Source organism: Carassius gibelio, chromosome B19 (genome assembly GCF_023724105.1).
Source record: "Carassius gibelio isolate Cgi1373 ecotype wild population from Czech Republic chromosome B19, carGib1.2-hapl.c, whole genome shotgun sequence".
NCBI classification, from domain to species: domain Eukaryota; kingdom Metazoa; phylum Chordata; class Actinopteri; order Cypriniformes; family Cyprinidae; genus Carassius; species Carassius gibelio.
In genome coordinates this window covers 13285029-13303805 of record NC_068414.1, presented here as the reverse complement: position 1 = coordinate 13303805, position 18777 = coordinate 13285029, and the positions used below count along the sequence as shown (strand labels likewise).

Sequence of the window (18777 nt, the reverse complement as noted above, 5' to 3'; positions counted from 1 at the left end):
ATATAAAAAAATGTCGATTAAAATAAATGGATAATAAAAATTAAAAGAATAAAAATAAATAAACACATACAGCACATCTGTAAATATAAATAAGTGTGTTAATGTAATATAATCTAAATGTTTTCAAGATAATTATAAAGTTAATTTTTCACAGCATGTATTTGGGATTTTATACATGAAAATGTAAAAATTGGCTGTCTTCTATTTCAGAATAAGGATTATTGCATGAAGATGATCATTTGAGAGTCTGTTGCATGTTAACTTTTGCGGTCATTCTACAGAAATGTACATTTTTGGTGTGGACAAGATGTCTTAAAATGTATTTCTTTTTCTAGCATTTAAACTTAAGCCATGTTATTAGATTACCTTTATGAATAGGCTATAAATAAATGACAGCTTAATGATTTGTCTATCTTTTTTGTACATTTATTTACCCATGAGGAAGGTAACACCAGTGATGATTTTTATGAAAAATGCATTTGTGTCATTCTGTGTCAGCTCAACCAGAGGTCCCTGGCTCAAGCTGAACGATGTCCCTACAGAATCCAAAAGAAAGGTTTATTAACAACTAGAATCTAAAACCATATTGCAATATTTTTAAAACTTCTTGAGTTACAGGAAGGAAAACCTTGGAAAATAATAAATATATGATACTCTGACAGACCTATGTTCAGTGCATGTTGTTCTGATAGAAAGACCCACATTTGGTTTTTGACCACTGAAAATATGTAAGATTTAATGATTTAACTACTCCTGTAGACCAAATTGAACTTCCAATATTTTTGGAACAGAATAAAATTGGGCCTTAAAAATAAAGACGTCCAAAGAAAAGTTTGTTAAGACCCAATATCTAAAAGGGAATTGAGATATCTTTAATATTTTTTGAGCTACAGGCCTGCAAACTTTGGCGAAAAAGCTTGAAAAGTGCGCATTCCTCATCTTTGAATGGTCACCATTGGCACATAATGCAACAAAGATTGCTAAAGTCCACAGATTTTACAAATAGACCTAACAATCTCTGAGTAAGAGTAAGATAATGGTGCTCTCATCTTTCTGAAGTCATTTTTAACACCATAATTTGGCTCTGAAGCTCAGGTGAAAATGGCCAAGTGGGGATAATGAGCAGTTTTGTGCTGCTTGGAATTCTATAGAATTAATTTAAAAACAAACATTGCCACATTGATGACTCAACAATTGTTCAAATAACATATTGTTTAAAAAAATAAAAAATAAATCGTACCCCTAAAGTATTATCAAGTGTAATATTTCTGTAAAGGCTACAGACAAATTGGCATTTCAGTAGAATGACCCTTTTCATTAAAATAACAATAATAATTATAAATATACATGTTTTATACAATAATTTAGCTATTGTGTGCAATATTTTTAATTATTTAAATGATTTTGTTTCAACAACGGAGGAAGACAGGAAGAATATTGTAATTTCTAAAATTTAATTTAAAATGGTTAAACCTGCCCAGAACATCTTAAAAAGTTCCGTAACGTTTAATAATATATAGAAAATATTTAATATCTACAATCTTGACGCACGCTCAACGTCCACGCACAACTAGAAAATCTCGCGATATCTGACGTAGATCTCCATTTTCCTCGCTCGAGCAGCTGCTGCTAGCACCATTTTGTGATGAATGAGGGGAGGTAGTTAGAGTCGCGGATTAGACGTAGATTGGTGTTATATAGCCACTTTTCTGGGATATAGCTTTGTTTTTAAGTTCTTAGATATATTAAGAAGAAGGAGCGTTAGTTGTACAGTTGTCGTGCGCTAAGTAGAGAAGTTTGGAGCGTGATTGTGTCGAGTCAGCGAGCGCTAAGCTAACGTTACACAGCTAACATATCTACTCGAGTCTTTTAGAGAAAAGGTGAGAGTTAAATATATCTTACACATTAACATATAAAATTAGAGTGGTTAATATGTGAATAAGAACGATATTTGTGTGTTACGTTGATATTGAAATAAAGCTGATGAGCAGTCGTACAGTTATGTAAATCTTCTTATGTAAAACCTTCTGTTTAACCATCTAGTATTGTTGTTTTATCATTATGTATGATATTTTCAAACACACTGAGCTCCTGAACAGCGTTTATGAGCATCATTAGCACTATTATACCTACTGCAAACATGTAATACTGTGTAGGTCTTAAATCTACTTAAGTTTGAAAAAAATAAATGTAAATGTTCAAATAAATAATCAAGGGAATTAAAGGGAGTCTTTGGAGAAGGATAAAGGGAGAAAGGGTTGTTTTTTTCTTTTTTGGCACAAATGTAATTTATTCTGAAGCAGTCTCATCAGAGCTCTAGAAAGTATTGCTTTAATCAGCATATTTTAGATATTTGCCTTCAATTGATTGCTGGTACACTTTTTAACTTTATGTAGGACGATATTTTCGTAAACTGATTAAATGTACGTGTCTCCATTAACACTGATTCTTACATTTGATCGATACGTTAAGTTAGAATAATAAGATACTATATGGTTGTTACTATTCAAATTAAATCAGTATCAACAAACTCTGTCTGTCCACTGCAGAGGAAACACAGAAGCTGCGTCGAAAGTGCCATTTAGATGCATTTACTCTGACTGTTTAATGAAGATAGGTTCCATAAATTAACTTACTCAAAATTGTAAATGCGTAAATAATGTTATTAATGTTTAACTTTTTTTGACATACAAATATGAAATGTTGGAAAAATGCAATGATACTTTTAAATATGATATTAAACCACCAGTAGGTGTGGCAAATCACTGTCTTAATGAGTGAATCACTGATTCAACCGATTCATTCAAATGTCTGATTCATTCAATAAATGAAGCAAATAACCGTTTTTATAAATGGCTCACTGAATCATTGACTCGTTCAAAAATGAGTCGTTTATTAACTTAAGACTGTTGCGTGTTTCTTGGGAGATGCACGACTGTTCTGCTGTGGCTTTGCTTAGAACTATTTTTGTTAGCGAAATGGAGCAAAAACGATCCGCAATGTGTCAAAATGTCAGTTAATGACTTCTATAAAATCAATGTCATATTTGCAATCGAGTTGAAAGTCGGTAAAACATCACTCCTTTTTGTGTGATGTTGCGTATATTATATATCTTTTTTCTACCGCATCATTTGTTCACATTTGTTTCTTCGTGTGTGCTAGGGATGCACGATAATATCGGCACAATATCGGTATCGGCCGATAAAAGCTTAAAATGACCATTATCGGTATCGGCCGATATGAATATTTCTGCCGATGAGCCAAACCGATATTCTCCAAGTGAAATAATTGACCTGTTTTTCAGATGTGAATGTCTGTCTACATTTGTAAAATAATAAATTTATGGTAGAATCAGTACAGAAGAGATACATGGATTTCTCTTCAGTAAAATTAAAGTTTAAATATGTCAGTATATATTTGTAAATATATCAGTATATATTTTTATATATATCGGTATCGGCATCGGCCAAAATTATTTAGAAAATATCGGCATATCGAATATCGGCCAAAATCCAATATCGTGCATCCCTAGTGTGTGCTGTTCTTATAGTGTTGATTTCTCCGTGAGTCAAACAGGCTGCACGAGCCACAACTGACGCGATCTTGATACTGTCAATACATTATCCGTTATCAGTCACCGTTTACACAAAAGTAATCAAATCTGATTCATTCTTGCCAAAGTTTCCATGCTGCCCTAGTTATTGTTTATTCAAATTTTCTGTGATGTCTAAAAGGTTAAAAACCCTAGTCTAGGTAGTCATCTCCATTAGTAGTTTCGCCATTGATTTTCTTGTTTCTGTCTGTGAAACTTTCATTTCACGCAGCATAGATACCGAACATCTGTATTCTGCTGTTTCTCCCTTACAGGAGAGATCCCTGCGAGTCTGAAGGAACATGAGCGCCCCTTCTTCTCAAAAAGTCGTGCTGAAAAGCACCACCAAGGTGTCCCTGAATGAGCGGTGAGGCGCTACGCATCCTGACAGCATTATCTCAAGGCCAGGGGGAAAGCATACAGAGATAACTAAGGCACCAAGCCTCAAGACACGTGTACTATGGAGGTCATTGAGGGGGAGACATCAGACCTGACGCGGACGCTAGACCGCCCTCACGGTGTGCGCCGCTCACCCAACATGACCGCGATTACATGAGTGGACAAATATCTGATCGCGTGCCGTGTTTGGCGAGGTGTCTCTTGTGTAAGCGGTGCACACCCGGAGGTGAGAGGGTAATGGTGAGGTAAACCCACTGCACTGCAGAAGAGCATCCTCAGCCATGGGAATAAGATGATAATGCAGGATGGTGTGTGTGTGTGTGCCATCCGTGTTTCTCGCCCTCTCTAACACGAAAACACACACACTCTCGCTCTCTCTCTCTCTCTCAGATGAGTTTTTCTGCTCCTCCTCTGTGTTTCTCTCTTTCTCTGAGATCAAGGTGCTCAGTCCGTACCGAGACGTGACCTGTCCCCCCACAACCCCCTTCCCTTCTCATCAGAAGCGTCTCTCAGAACAGTGTGTCGGGTCACGGTCTTGGTTGTAAGTGGCTGGGTGTCCAGACACCCCTCTCTAGCCCCGGGTCGACTCCCCTTGTGGCGTCTCGGACTGATGACGTCACAGTGGGTTGATGGCGGCCCGTAAGTGGCAAACGCTCAGTAAAAAAACGCTCCCTCTTTTCTATCTGTGTTCTCTTTTCCCGCTAAAACCACATGGTGGGCGTTGGGTTTAAGCCAAATATGTTGGGGTGTCTCCACACATAATGGGGAGAGAGAGAGTAAATGAAAGCAGCTGTGGTCTAAGAAGGGCTTTCTCTTGATTGCTGCAGGATCCGCTGTAGCTGCGTCCATGCTGTGTGAAATGATTTGATTTGGAACCCTCCTTTCCTCGTATCCCCCTTTCCCTCCTCTCTTTCTCTCTCTCTCTCTCTCTCTCTACCCTCCTTCTTCTGTTGTGTCCCACAAGCTTCACGAACATGCTGAAGAACAAGCAGCCGACAGTGAGTAGCATCCGGGCGAGCATGCAGCAGCAGCACATGGCCAGTGCGAGGAACCGCCGGCTCGCTCAGCAGATGGAGAACAGGCCCTCTGTGCAGGCTGCCCTGCAACACAAACAGGTAAGAGAGGAACCTGTGCAAAGATGAGCAACCATGACACTGAGCTCGTATAGATGGAGCTGCAGATCAGCTGCCTTAACAGTACAAGTGAATGCAAAAAGCTATTGAATATGTACACTACTGTTTGCATTTTTATTGTTCGATTAATGTTTTTTTTTTCTCAGCAAGGGCACATTAAATTTATCAAAAGTGGCAGAAAGGACAATTATTTAAATTTTCTAAATAAAATTTATTTTTGAATTTTTAACTTTGATAACAAATCCCTTAAAGGAACACTCCACCGTTTTTTGAAATAGGGCTTATTCAGAATCAGAATCAGAATCAGAAAGAGCTTTATTGCCAAGTATGTTTGCGCATACAAGGATTTTGTTTTAGTGACATAAGCTTCCAGTACACAGAGACAACAACACACAGACAAAAAAAAAAGAAAAAAAAAAAAGAAAGAAAGGTAGTCAAATAAATAAGTGTATAAACAATTGTGCTATAAATGATAATGGAATAGGATTGAAAAAGATGCAGGGATGTACTAGGATGGAGGGGTAACAAATAAATATAAGGATGTTGCACTTTTGTTTGCATAAGCATAAGTGGGGAACATTTAACTGTTCATGAGGTAGATTGCCTGGGGGAAGAAACTGTTTTTGTGCCTTGCTGTTCTGGTATTTGCGGCTCTGAGACGCCGGCCAGATGGCAAAAGTTCAAAAATGGGGTGACTTGGATGTGAGGGGTCCAGAGTGATTTTATGAGCCCTTTTCCTCACTCTGGATGTATACAGTTCTTGAAGGGTGGGCAGGGGGAGCACCAATAATCCTTTCAGCAGTCCGAACAGTTCTCTGTAGTCTTCTGATGTCTGATTTTGTTGCTGAGCCAAACCAGACAGTTATAGAAGTACACAGTACAGACTCAATGACGGCTGAGTAGAACTGTTTCAGCAGCTCCTGTGGCAAGTTAAACTTCCTCAGCTGGCGAAGGAAATACAACCTTTGTTGGGCCTTTTTTACAATGGAGTCAATGTGATTGTCCCACTTCAGGTCCTGAGAGATGGTGGTTCCCAGGAATCTGAATGACTCCACTGCAGTCACAGGGCTGTTCATGATGGTGAGTGGGGAAAGTGCAGGTGGGTTTCTCCTGAAGTCCACGATCATCTCCACTGTTTTGAGGGTGTTCAGCTCCAGGTTGTTAAGACTGCACCAGACAGCCAGCTGCTCAACCTCTTGTCTGTAAGCAGACTCATCACCGTCCTGAATGAGGCCGATGACTGTAGTGTCATCTGCAAACTTCAGGAGCTTGACAGAGGGGTCTTTAGAGGTGCAGTCGTTGGTGTAAAGAGAGAAAAGCAGAGGGGAGAGAACACATCCCTGAGGGGCACCAGTGTTGGTGGAGCAGCTGTTTGATGTGAATTTCCCCAGTCTCACTAACTGTTGCCTATCTGTCAGAAAGCTGGTGATCCACTGACAGATAGAGCTAGGAACAGAGAGCTGGGTCAGTTTGGTCTGGAGGGTTGTTGGGATGATGGTGTTGAAAGCCGAACTAAAGTCCACAAACAGGATCCTCACATAAGTCCCTGTTTTGTCCAGATGTTGCAGGATGAAGTGCAATCCTATGTTGATTGCATCATCCACGGACCTGTTTGCTCGGTAAGCAAACTGCAGGGGGTCCAGTAAGGGTCCAGTGATGTCCTTCAGATAACCCAGAACCAGTTTTTCAAACGACTTCATGACGACAGACGTTAGAGCCACAGGTCTGTAGTCGTCAAGTCCTGTTATCTTGGGTTTCTTTGGGATGGGGATGATGGTGGAGCGTTTGAAGCAGGAAGGTACTTCACACAACTCCAGGGATCTGTTGAAGATCTGTGAAAAGATGGGGGCCAGCTGGTCAGCACAGATTTTCAGACAGGCTGGTGTAACACCATCTGGGCCTGGTGCTTTTCTTCTTTTGTTCTTCTTGAAGACCTGGCGCACATCATCTTCACAGATTTGAAGAGCAGTAGGTGTGGAACGGGGGATTGCAGGAGGTGTTAATGGTTGTGCAGGGAGATGGTCAGAATGGGTGTTGGGGGTTTCAAATCTGCAATAAAACTCATTCAGGTCGTTAGCAAGCCGTTGATTAGCCTCAGTGCAAGGGGATGGTGTCTTGTAGTTTGTGATGGCCCTCAGTCCTCTCCAAACTGAAGTTGAGTCGTTGGAAGAAAACTGGTCTTCCAACTTTTTAGCGTAGTTCTTTTTAGCCGCTCTGATCTCTTTGTTCAGTGTGTTCCTGGCCTGATTGTACAAGACCCTGTCCCCATTTCTGTAGGCATCCTCTTTGGCCTGACGAAGATGTCTGAGTTTTACTGTAAACCATGGCTTATCGTTGTTGAATGTTAAATAAGTCCTGGTAGGAATGCAAACATCCTCACAGAAACTAATATAGGATGTTACAGTCTCTGTGAGTTCGTCCAGATCGGTGGTAGCAGCTTCAAAAACACTCCAATCAGTGAGGTCAAAACAAGATTGTAAATCCTGCTCCGTTTCGCTGGTCCATCTCTTCACAGTCCTTTCTACAGGTTTAGCAGATTTAAGTTTCTGTTTGTAGGATGGTATAAGATGAATCAGACAGTGATCAGAATTTCCCAAAGCTGCTCGTGGAACAGAGTGATATGCATCCTTTATTGTAGTGTAGCAGTGATCCAATATATTACTGTCTCTGGTGGGACATGTAACATGCTGTCTGTATTTTGGCAGTTCACGGGAGAGATTGGCTTTATTAAAGTCCCCCAGAATGATTAAAACAGAGTCCGGGTGTTGTTGTTCTGTCTCTGTGATCTGATCAGCAAGTTTCTGTAAAGCTGAGCTCACGTTCGCTTGCGGATGGATGTAAACACTAACCAGAATGAACGAGTGAAACTCCCGCGGGGAATAGAACGGCTTGCAGTTGACAAACTGCATTTCTAGATCAGGACAGCACATCTTCTTTAACACAGTTACATCTCTACACCAGCGCTCATTGATGTAAAAGCATGTCCCGCCGCCGCGCGATTTCCCCGTGGATTCTGATTCGCGATCCGCTCTAAACAGCTGAAAGTCCGGCAGATGGAGCGCGCTGTCCGGTATGGTGTCATTCAGCCAGGTTTCCGTGAAACACAGAGCAGCAGAGTGAGAGAAATCCTTATTTGTCAGAGAGAGCAGAAGGAGTTCGTCTGTTTTGTTGAGTAGAGAGCGGAGATTTGCCAGATGGATGCTAGGCAACGGCGTTCGAAATCCGCGCTTCCTGAGTCTGACGAGCGCTCCCGCTCGCTTTCCCCGTCTGCGCGTCCTGAAGCGCTTGATCAGCGCCGCCGCTCCTCCGATAACAACGTTCAGTAAAACGTCTGAATAATTTAAATCTGGTAAAAGATCTTGTGGTGTGTTCTGCCGAATGTTCAGCAGTTCATCCCTGGTGAAACTGATAGTGTTTGTTAAACAAAAAACAGGAAAAACGAACAAAAACAGTACAAACACTGGAGAGCCAAGCACTGAAGCAGCCATGCGCGGCGCCATCGAGTACTCTACTTACATTATTTCCTACATTTAGATAGGTGGGCAAATACATTTTTGTGTCAGTGCATGCATTGTTTTAGTTTGACTGGGTCGGCGTTAGCTTAGCTTAGCACAATGAATGGAATCCTTTGTTGCCAGCTAGCATGGCCTGAGTAAAAGTGATCAAAAAAATAAAAAAACCCCACCTAATTACTTCTTGTGGCCTGCGTATTCACAACGAGTACAAATAGCGATCCAGATTAACACTAGGCGATTTCCTAGGCAGATATTGACTTGGGACTATATTATGGGGAAGCACAGGCGAAGCACTGCTACTTCGGCGCAGAGATATCACGCAACACATGAAAACATCAACTCTATGTGAATACAGGTATAATATGGGTCGATCTATACATGCGTCATGATTAAAATAATCACTTACTCTGTGGACAGCTGTCCATTCGGCGTGGGGCGTTTTTTCCAGTTCACTTTGTCACACCGGAAAAAAAAATCGAGTACTGCAGAATGGATCAGCGCCGTGAAATCCTCTGTAGATGTGACACAACTTCGGGCACGCTTATCTTGATCTGACGTGTTGAGCCTAGTCATCAATGGCAAAAACATGTCCCACTCTCTACAGCAAAGACACTCTATTTCCGTCGGCATAGATTGGCATATTCCCCCACATTCACACCACCAGTTCATGTTGGCTCTCATCCTCACGTCCTCAGGCTGTTGAGCGATCGCAACTAATACACGCGCATATAAATTTCACTCGCGGCTGGCTTGACGGTGTTTTTCTGAAGTGCGGCTGGCTTGACCGCAGTCTCCTACTGTCGTTCTATTTCCAAAGCACGCAGCTCGTCTTCTGTAAACTCTGGTTCAAATAGGTATGGTTCTGGTTCTTGACTGTCTGAGAAGTCACCCTCTTCGTCTCTCTCAAAATCAGCCATGTTCATCGCCATTCGTGTATTGTAAGGAAAATAGCCAGGCAGCTACTATTCACGCCGGTATGTTGACGGAAGTCGTGGGATTTCATGTGTTGCGTGATATCTCTGCGCCGAAGTAGCAGTGCTTCGCCTAAGCAGCAGTGCTTCGCCTGTGCTTCCCCATAATATAGTCCCAAGCCAATATCTGCCTAGGAAATCGCCTAGTGTTAATCTGGATCGCTATTTGTACTCGCTGTGAATACGCAGTCCACAAGAAGTAATTAGGTGGGTTTTTTTTATTTTTTTGATCACTTTTACTCAGGCCATGCTAGCTGGCAACAAAGGATTCCATTCATTGTGCTAAGCTAAGCTAACGCCGACCCAGTCAAACTAAAACAATGCATGCACTGACACAACAATGCATTTGCCCACCTATCTAAATGTAGGAAATAATGTGAATAAGCCCTATTTCAAAAAACGGTGGAGTGTTCCTTTAAGTATTAACACAGAATTAAGTGTCACAACTGTTTTCAACATTGATAATGTTTCTTGAGCAGCATATTAGAGTGATTTCTGAAGATCATGTGACACTGAAGACTGGAGGAATGATGCTGAAAATACAGCTTTGAGCACAGGAATAAATTACATTTTAAAATATTCAAATAAAACGCATTGTAATAATATTTCAGATGCTGTATTTTTGATCAAATAAATGCAGCCATGGTGGCCATAAGAGACAACTTCAAATGTGTAACTTTTTTTATTACTCCAAATGTAAATAGTAGTGTAACATTGAAGTATGTCATTAATTAAATTTGCCCCTTTTTTTGTTCATAATGCACTATTAAGAAATTTTCAATGTCCAATTCTACGCGAAAACAAAAATTTAATTTTATTCTAAGGAAAATTGTTGTCTCAATCGTTTAGTCTTTTTTGAGTAAATATGCTTAATGCATGAAACTATTTTAGTTTTCAGCTCACATCTGAACAAGTTTGCACAGGCATGTTGTTCAATTTTCTAGGAATTGTTTTAGGATAATGTTGTGGGTGGTGCAGCCAATCTACAGTTTACATGGTAATTTAATTTTGGTTAATAATGCTGTTACCTTTACAATCTGAATTCACAAAACTGCAGGCTCTCCGTTCATTCTGTTCTGAAACATGCGCTTTTTTGCATAAGTAAAACAAAGCTGTTGGTTTTTACATGTTGCATATCACGTTTCATTATTTTGTAATGCATTACAGATTTATTCCGAAACTCAATTCACATTGCTTTTATAAGTTAGGCATACCACATTTAATGACATTTAAGTCAGCCCAGAGTAACAATCCTTCATATCACCCGCCTGTAGAGCCTAAAACAGCGCCTTGGGAAGAGCAACATCCAGGCCAGGCTGGGTCGGCCCATCGGCTCGCTGATGCCGGGAGGCGGCAGAGGACGAGGATTTCCTGGAGGATTTCGAGGAGCTGGACGAGGACTGCGGGGAAGAGGAAGAGGTGGAGGCATGAGAGGAGCTCTCTCTCTAAGAGGTGACACGGCTGTTTGTGTTCTCCAGTGCACTACTAGTTTAATGTTAATTAATTAAAACAAAGCTGAAAACCCTCTATTTATACACAAACACAGGTTCTAATTATGTATTATCTTGTATTGTGTACTACTGTATTATTATTTCAATGTATAATCCTTGTTCGCCAAGTAATTACCTGTGAAGCTGATGTGGCAATAAACTTAAATCTTAGATCATTTTTGCAGTTGAAATAAAAATAGAGAATCCAGTTGTAATTTTGACTCATTGCAGATCTTGAATTATCTTTTAGTTTTTGAGAGAAGTTCACAGTAAAAGTCATGGCATTGTCCTGTGTGGTTAAACAATGGGATTCTTAGTAATGGTGTTTATAGATGAACTGCAGGTAGTCCCTTATGCACTCTGGAAGTAGTTTTTACCTTCATTTTCATGTGGTGAAATGATCTTTTTATGTTAGGTGCAGGTCAGATGAGAGGACGGGGTGGTCCTGGACGTATCGGTCTCCGTCGAGGCATGCGTTATCGTGGAGGAGCTCCAGGGCGAGGTGCTATGGGTGGCCGAGGAGCAGCACGTGGAGCACCTGGAGGAAGAGGTGAGAAATCATTAACAAACTTGTAGGTTTATAAATTCGACAATGGCACCATTATTACGCTCCGTCTGTTTGGTGCGCCTGTTCAGTGAAGTACGTAGGCCAGTGGAGAATCACATGCAGAAGGCTCCTGACAGCAAAATGGAAATATTTCCATGATTGTCTAATGTTTACAGATGGAGACTGCACCTGTAAGTTATGTACTGATGAAAATGCACATCTCAAACACACTAAACGGCGCGAATAGCGGACATGAGTCTGTCAGAGCATCTGATGGGGCAAGCCGCTTTAAACTATGCATGTTAACTATATCTTACGATTGATTTTAAAGTCTTTGATACAAAGCATGTTTCATGTTTAGGAAAAACTAGATTATGCACTTTACCAGCAGCAGCTGACTCCGTGATTCAGATGGGCGAGTATCAAACTACTGCATATCAAGAAAAATGGTATTGCAATATCAATACCATTGCCATCACCAGTGAATCAAGTCCTGCCGTACATATTCATGTTCATGTACATCACAATAAGGAAAAATACTCATTTCAATGAGCTTTGAACATAAAAAAAAATGCAGTCTTCTGTCAAGTTAGCGTTTTCTGTTTTGTGCTTAAAGGATAAGTCCATTTCCAGAATAAAAACTTCCTGATAATTTACTCACCCCCATGTCTGTCTGTCTTCAGTCACAAAGAAATTAGTTTTTTTGGTGGCAATGATTTCAAGGTCAAAATACTCTACATGCCTACAGACGCGCATCGCAGCCAAGCATTTGTGGTTCAAAAGTGTATAAATATAATTGAAAGAAAAGAAAATGATTGTTTTGGTAGATTCGGCCTTTATAGCCCTTTGAGGCTGCACTGAAACTGCATTTTTTTTTTTATCTTGAAAACATTAGCCAAAAAATCCTGGAACGTTTTCCTCAAACGTCATTTGTTTGTGACTGAAAAAAGAGACATATGAACATCTTGGATGGCATGGAGGTGAGTAAATGATCCTTTAGATGTGACACTAAAGTCTGTGCTTGTCTCTGTTAGGCCGCGGGGGTCTGAGAGGTCGTGGAGGGTTTGCAGGAAGGGGTCGTGGACGCGGCAGAGGCCGAGGAGCAGGCCGCCCCGTCGTCACACGAGAGCAGTTGGACAACCAGCTTGATGCTTACATGTCCAAGACCAAGGGCCATCTGGACGCCGAGCTGGACGCGTACATGGCCCAGGCAGACCCTGAGAGCATGGAGTAACCAGAGACGGCAGCCCCCTGAAGATCTGCAGAGAATAGACTGATTGACCAGACACACGTCCAGTACCATTGAAGCTGTTGCTCTTGGACACTCCCTGAGAAGACGTTTTAAACTTGAAGGCTGTACAAAGTTATGTATTATCCCTGTTACCCTCAAAGATTTGTGAGCAGCCACTCACCTTTTCTACTCTTTAACCACGGTTCTTAAACACAAGTCATCTTAGAAAACGTTTTGGAAGTAAAGAGAAAAAAAAAACTTGTTTTCAACTGAGCTATAATAATAGACATTGTGTTTATTTTTTGGCTGAATTTCAGAAAATGGCCCAATGTGTGAGGAAGTACATTTGATTGTCTGGTGTGAAAAAGTGGTTTATATAGATGAACGGCTGTTAATTACCGTAATGCTCTACAAATGAAACTTACCTTTTTATTATTGTATTTTTATTATGTTTTAAAGTAGAACTTTTATTCAGTATACACAATCTAGATAAGTCTTTTTCTGTTTTTGTCAGACACAAAATATGTTTTAAAGGTATATTGTAACCTGCAACCAAACTTATTTTTTTTCTTTCTTTTGGCTTCAAATAAATCTTGGCCATAAGACTCATGTGCTTTCTTAAGGATATTATCAACTAACTTTATAGACATTAATTTTTTTTTTTTTTTTTTTTTTTTTTTTTTGTCTTACAAGTTTCAAATATTAAGTATCTCCAAGAGAGAGAGATAAAGCTGTCTGTCTGGTATTTCATTTATTTTCTTCAAAGCATAATTTAGATGGGAATAATTCAATGTTTCTGGGGTGTATGAATGTGTACAGTGAGAACTGTACATAACTCTGTTCTATGGTCTACACATATCAAAGGCATTAGATTGTAAAGTATATCTTACAATACACAGGATGGTTGAAACATCAAAAACATGAAATCGGAGGCTAGTTCTAAAAGAAAAAGAGATCATAAGGTCCTGATGGTTTAGGAATAGGTAATAAAAACATTACAAATCCATATAAGACTATGAAAAATGTCAAACATTTTTAACATGATTTACACATTCTGTCTTATGTTGCAAGCATTCATAATTATATATTATACAAACAAAAATTAATCGTTTGACTACACTTTTTTTCTCTCTCTAAATAGGTGAAATAGGTTCAGATGACTCCGTTTGGGAATGCCTGCATTACATGTAAATAAGAAATAACGTGAAGTTTTTGCAATTTCAGTGTGTTTGAAAGATAAAAGCCCACCCAATGATATAGGAATAGGCTACATGGTGAAATAACCTAATTCAGATAAAACGTGATGAAATCTTGAAACACTTCTTACACCTAAAGTGATTTTTATAAATCGGTTGTTAAATGCTGTGTTTGCACCTGATTATTGCCTGATCTCTGTGTGAATGTCCATTAAACTGGGAGACTTTCTGAGTCACGATTATTCTTAAATGTAATTAGTCACTTAATTTCTGGAATCTGATTACCTAATTCAGATTACATGTAATTAATGACTACAAAGCACTGTTAATTGTCTTCGCTGGACATATGCAAGATATTACAACCGCATTACTGAGTATTTGTCGTGTTGTTTATGGGCTTCGTTGTTTAAATCTGCTTCGCGCGGGAAAAGTTGAGGCCGCACAGCACACGCGAGATGATGCTTGAATCCATTGAGGTTACAGGTGAGTCTGTTAGGATATGATGTTACAACACTGTTCTTCAGAGGATTGCACACATGTAATGACCATCTGCTTTACTCAATTGAAGTGGATGTTAAACTAAAACGAGATTTCTTAGAATTAATTGCAAACTTGAAAGGAACCGATTTCATACATTCGAATTCACCGAGATTAGACTACCACGACACTGTTTAAATACACCAGAAAGTAAAATGAGTTCACTGTTGTGCCGAATTCATTGACTTGCGTCTAAGTCTACTTTATGCATGATATATCATCCAATGAAGCCCTAAGGTCATCATTTCGAGAGGCACGTGGTCTGTTGCTGCCATTGTGTGCCACATGACGTTAACACTGATACAGTAAATGCATCCTTATTCTCTCTTCCTAAAATGATGTAATAATACATAACGGTACTTTTATTCACTCAGCGTGCTGTGCTGTTCGGATTTGTTTCTCGTTTTTGTTGGATTCAAGGTTAAGGGGAGATGGGGATGCATCACTGAATGGACAATTACAGGCTGGTCTCGAGTTTAGGACCAGCAGTATTTCCTTTACTTGAAATCCCACCTAGTGCTCTCGGTTATCCCATCCTAATATGTTTTTTTATTTGAACATTGGTATGGTTTGGCCCACGAAGCATCCTTTCGTTGTATCCTTTGTGCCCTGGAAAATGAAGGGCACATTTCAAGGCCACTTTTGAAGGAGGCTTTGAAATGGATTGCCTTCATCGAGCCACTGAAAGGATACATGTCATATTGCATTGACTTTGGCAGACGGTGCTTGCGATTGCACATTAGCACTAGTGTCTAGCAAATTGTGTTACCTTAAAATTCACAGAGACATAAATTCATACTTTGTTTTTGTTTTTAATTGTATTGCATGCTGCATGGCTTTAAAAAGGACTTCGGAGAGGATTAGCAAATGTTTATTGCACTTGAAATAAACACTGACTCTTCAGTTTCGTACATTCAGCATATATTAAGTTAGAAACAGGTGCTTTATGTCTCAGGCTCAGCAGCTCAAAACAATGATTTGCAAATGCATGAGTTGCCAACAACACAGTCAGACTAATAAACCTCTCTGAAGGTTAAAGAGTTCATTATTTAATTTAATTCAGTTTCCCGCTAGCTATTAAACACCGAGAGACCACTTTATACAGGGCATCAGAGATCCCATTATAGTTTTCCTGGCTGCAAAAGCCAACAAAAACAAAATAGCAAGTTATATTTAATGGATTATTGTTTAATGTAGGGTATAGTGGCTGTATTAGAGCTTAGGTGCTGCAGCAAAGTATTACTGATTCATTTCTGACCATTATATTGATTATCTCAGAGTACCGAGCTCATTAATCATGCGTAACCTGATGGATCACAATCAGTTTTCATAAATCCACACAACACCAAAGCCCCAGCTGTATTGTGTGTACATACATAACAACTGATCGTATGCTTCTGCAAGCATTTCACTTACACAGTTTTATCTTAAAGCACAAGCCGCCCCATTTATCGTCCTACTACACAAGGGAACCTTATTAATTAAGGCTCCTATGAGAAGTTTCCTGAAGATCCTCAGACACACAGACAAGATTGACTTCCAGCTGCTCATGGCTCTGGGAAATTCATGGCTCTCCATCTCTGCATCTCCTTTGAGTTTGATTGTGTTTAATGTGCACTTGAGAACAAAACACGAGCCAGCCATCTTCCCATACTTGTAATGGGAAGCACAGAAAGAGAAGCTTTAAGGACTTAAAAAAATTTGATAATCTCACAATTGAAAAACTGCATTGACATGTTTCCCCAAATCACGCAGCTTTTAACTTTTGACTGTGTGTGTGTTGTGCAGGTGTCGTATGAGGACGTGGAGCACCTGAAGAGTCCCTCACTTCCTGCAGGACCCTGCGCTCTACACAGAGCAGCTTCATACAATCATGAACCGATGAGGAGCTGTGCATACTTCTCTGAACACGTGACCTCTGACCTCCCGCACGAATCTCACAAAACCTGTCCAGGTCATACATTACCACGCATAAACAAAAACAGGTTCAGGTCGTATTTCACTAAAAACGAAGATAAAATGACATTGAGCATTAAATATTAGTGAATTTTCTAATTATTTGGAAGACACTCAGGGCCTCTCACCTCAGATTCTTGTACTTCACGTTTCTTATTTAGCGTAGATTTACAAAGATCTCATTTCAAATACTGTAATGTGAAAATGAATTACATCACAGTCATTAATCATTACCAATATTACAAAACGTAAAAACAACTGACCAAATTACTATGCAATATTAGCTCTAAAGGTTTTTTTTTTTTTTTTAATGAGTTTTACCTTGAGGTGGGTTTGGAAAATAAAGAGATTTCACAATAATCAATCTATATAGGGGACATGTGCTTCTTCCTCTTTTAGGGGATACCGAGGGGCCAAATTACAGACTGCCAAACATTCATATGTACTACAAGATCCTTAAACTCCTTATTTCCTGAAGTTTTATGACATTTTACTTTTTGTATCATATAAACTGCTTGTATACTTGTTTTCATGTTTATGATGGCATCTATTTTACAATATAACTTTTGAATGATTTAAATTTTTAATAGTTGATGATTACAAAAAGAGTCATTTTCTGAGTGCCAAGATGTTAACATTTGATTAAAAGGGTTTCTTTATGGAAGTAGACAGCCCTATACTAAATATACAGTATATAAATAACAATCTCAACCTTAACTATATTGTTGAGGTGTATGACCTTTGACCTTGCTCTTTTCCTGGCATTTTTCCATAGAATCAAAAAGCACTTTAAAGTTGCCTATAAAATGATTTCATGGCCCATGAAAACTTCTCCATATGATCTTAATATATCTAAATTAATTAAATCAATTCATGCCATTGCATGCCATGCACTGTTCAGATGTTGAATTAAATTGAAATTATTTCAGATATTTTTCAGATGTAGTTTATTGTCTCTTGAATACAGTGTTTGCTTGGTTCATAGGAAGTAGCTCCATCTTATTCTTTTTAGGTTGTGTCTCCAATGTCCACCACAATTCGTTACTTAAATTATTATTAAGATTTATAAGTCAAATATGCAGTATTGTTTCATGGGGACAATAAAGCCAATGTACTTTAGGCATGACATCAGACTGATGGGCACAGGCCACTCGATCTTTAATCACAGGTGATTTTATCCATGACTTCAAACAAAGTATGCTCATTGTTTACAATCTCCATTTCCACAATACCTGATCTTTTGGGGGTTTCAGTTTTCAGCTGCGCGCACACACACACACACACACACACACTAACACACACACAGGCCCCATTAATCTCTGTGAGGTCTTCTTGGCTTTCACACTTCCTGCAATCTGTGGGATTAAACAGGGACTGTTGTGTCATGTGGACATTCATGAGACTCATAACATATGAACAAATTACCATCATTATATATACTGAAAAGCAGTTTTTATTGAGATCTGAGGCTAATATTAATCTTTTATTATACTCATAATCACATAATAATGATTCTATAAAATCATCTCATCCTTACTAAATCAGCACTAATTAATGTTGTATAAACGTGAAGGTAGTCAAAGGCATTTGAACAGAACGGAGGATGAGTTTCACTTAAAATAGTTGATTATTAATAGGAAATCAAAATGTATAAATGAAGCATTTTGCTAATTATCAATGAAAATTATTTAATTAGTGTAAAAAAATGTTTAACTGTAATATTTAAATACTACTAAATGTAATATCAATCAATCATTTATTATTTTATTTTGACATTGGCTCTCTTATTAATTTTCCATCTAGTTATGAAATGCAGATTGAGGCAGTAAACGTAAGTGGCCACTGGAGGACACATTGGACCGCTTTCCTGTCCTGCCAGAAAAACTAAAATAAAATAAACATAAATCCAATATATTTGTGTGCAATGTTTATAGAACATACTGTATATTTGATCTGACCCAACACGCAAATGTAAATATGCACAGCACTCCGAAAATAAAACAAGGGCTTGCATTTTACATGCTTCACAACATGCACATTAAGTTATTTACAGAAAAAAAGCAATTAAAGGTGATTTTTTTTTAAAGGATTTAATATCGCTAAAAGATAATGTACACATTTCAGTATTCTTTTCTGTAGCTGTACGGCTCATCTGCCGAATTTCAGAAATAGAAATCTTATATTATTATAAATGTCTTTACTGTCCCTTC

General features: G+C 39.0%; 1 protein-coding gene across 2 annotated transcripts; it reads left to right on the top strand.

Moving 5' to 3' along the window:
• Window positions 1-1602: 1602 nt before the first annotated feature.
• On the top strand, window positions 1603-13481 carry LOC127979566 (chromatin target of PRMT1 protein). Of its 2 annotated transcripts, none has more exons than XM_052585102.1 (6): window positions 1603-1880; window positions 3868-3959; window positions 4956-5106; window positions 10885-11062; window positions 11522-11650; window positions 12682-13481. In XM_052585102.1, exons 2-6 carry the CDS (start codon window positions 3895-3897, stop codon window positions 12879-12881), a joined length of 723 nt encoding a protein of 240 aa, XP_052441062.1. In that variant the 5' UTR covers window positions 1603-1880; window positions 3868-3894; the 3' UTR covers window positions 12882-13481. The 2 variants fall into 2 exon arrangements, with proteins under 2 accessions (XP_052441062.1, XP_052441061.1); XM_052585101.1 differs by having other exon boundaries at window positions 1605-1880; window positions 11516-11650.
• Window positions 13482-18777: the final 5296 nt, after the last annotated feature.

Coding starts and splice junctions, on each gene's coding strand:
- LOC127979566 (XM_052585101.1), top strand. CDS start 3,895: ATGAGCGCCCCTTCTTCTCAAAAAGTCGTGCTGAAAAGCACCACCAAG. Junction 3,960..4,955: donor AAGGTGTCCCTGAATGAGCG/GTGAGGCGCTAC, acceptor GTGTCCCACAAG/CTTCACGAACATGCTGAAGA. Junction 11,063..11,515: donor AGGAGCTCTCTCTCTAAGAG/GTGACACGGCTG, acceptor TTTTTATGTTAG/GTGCAGGTCAGATGAGAGGA.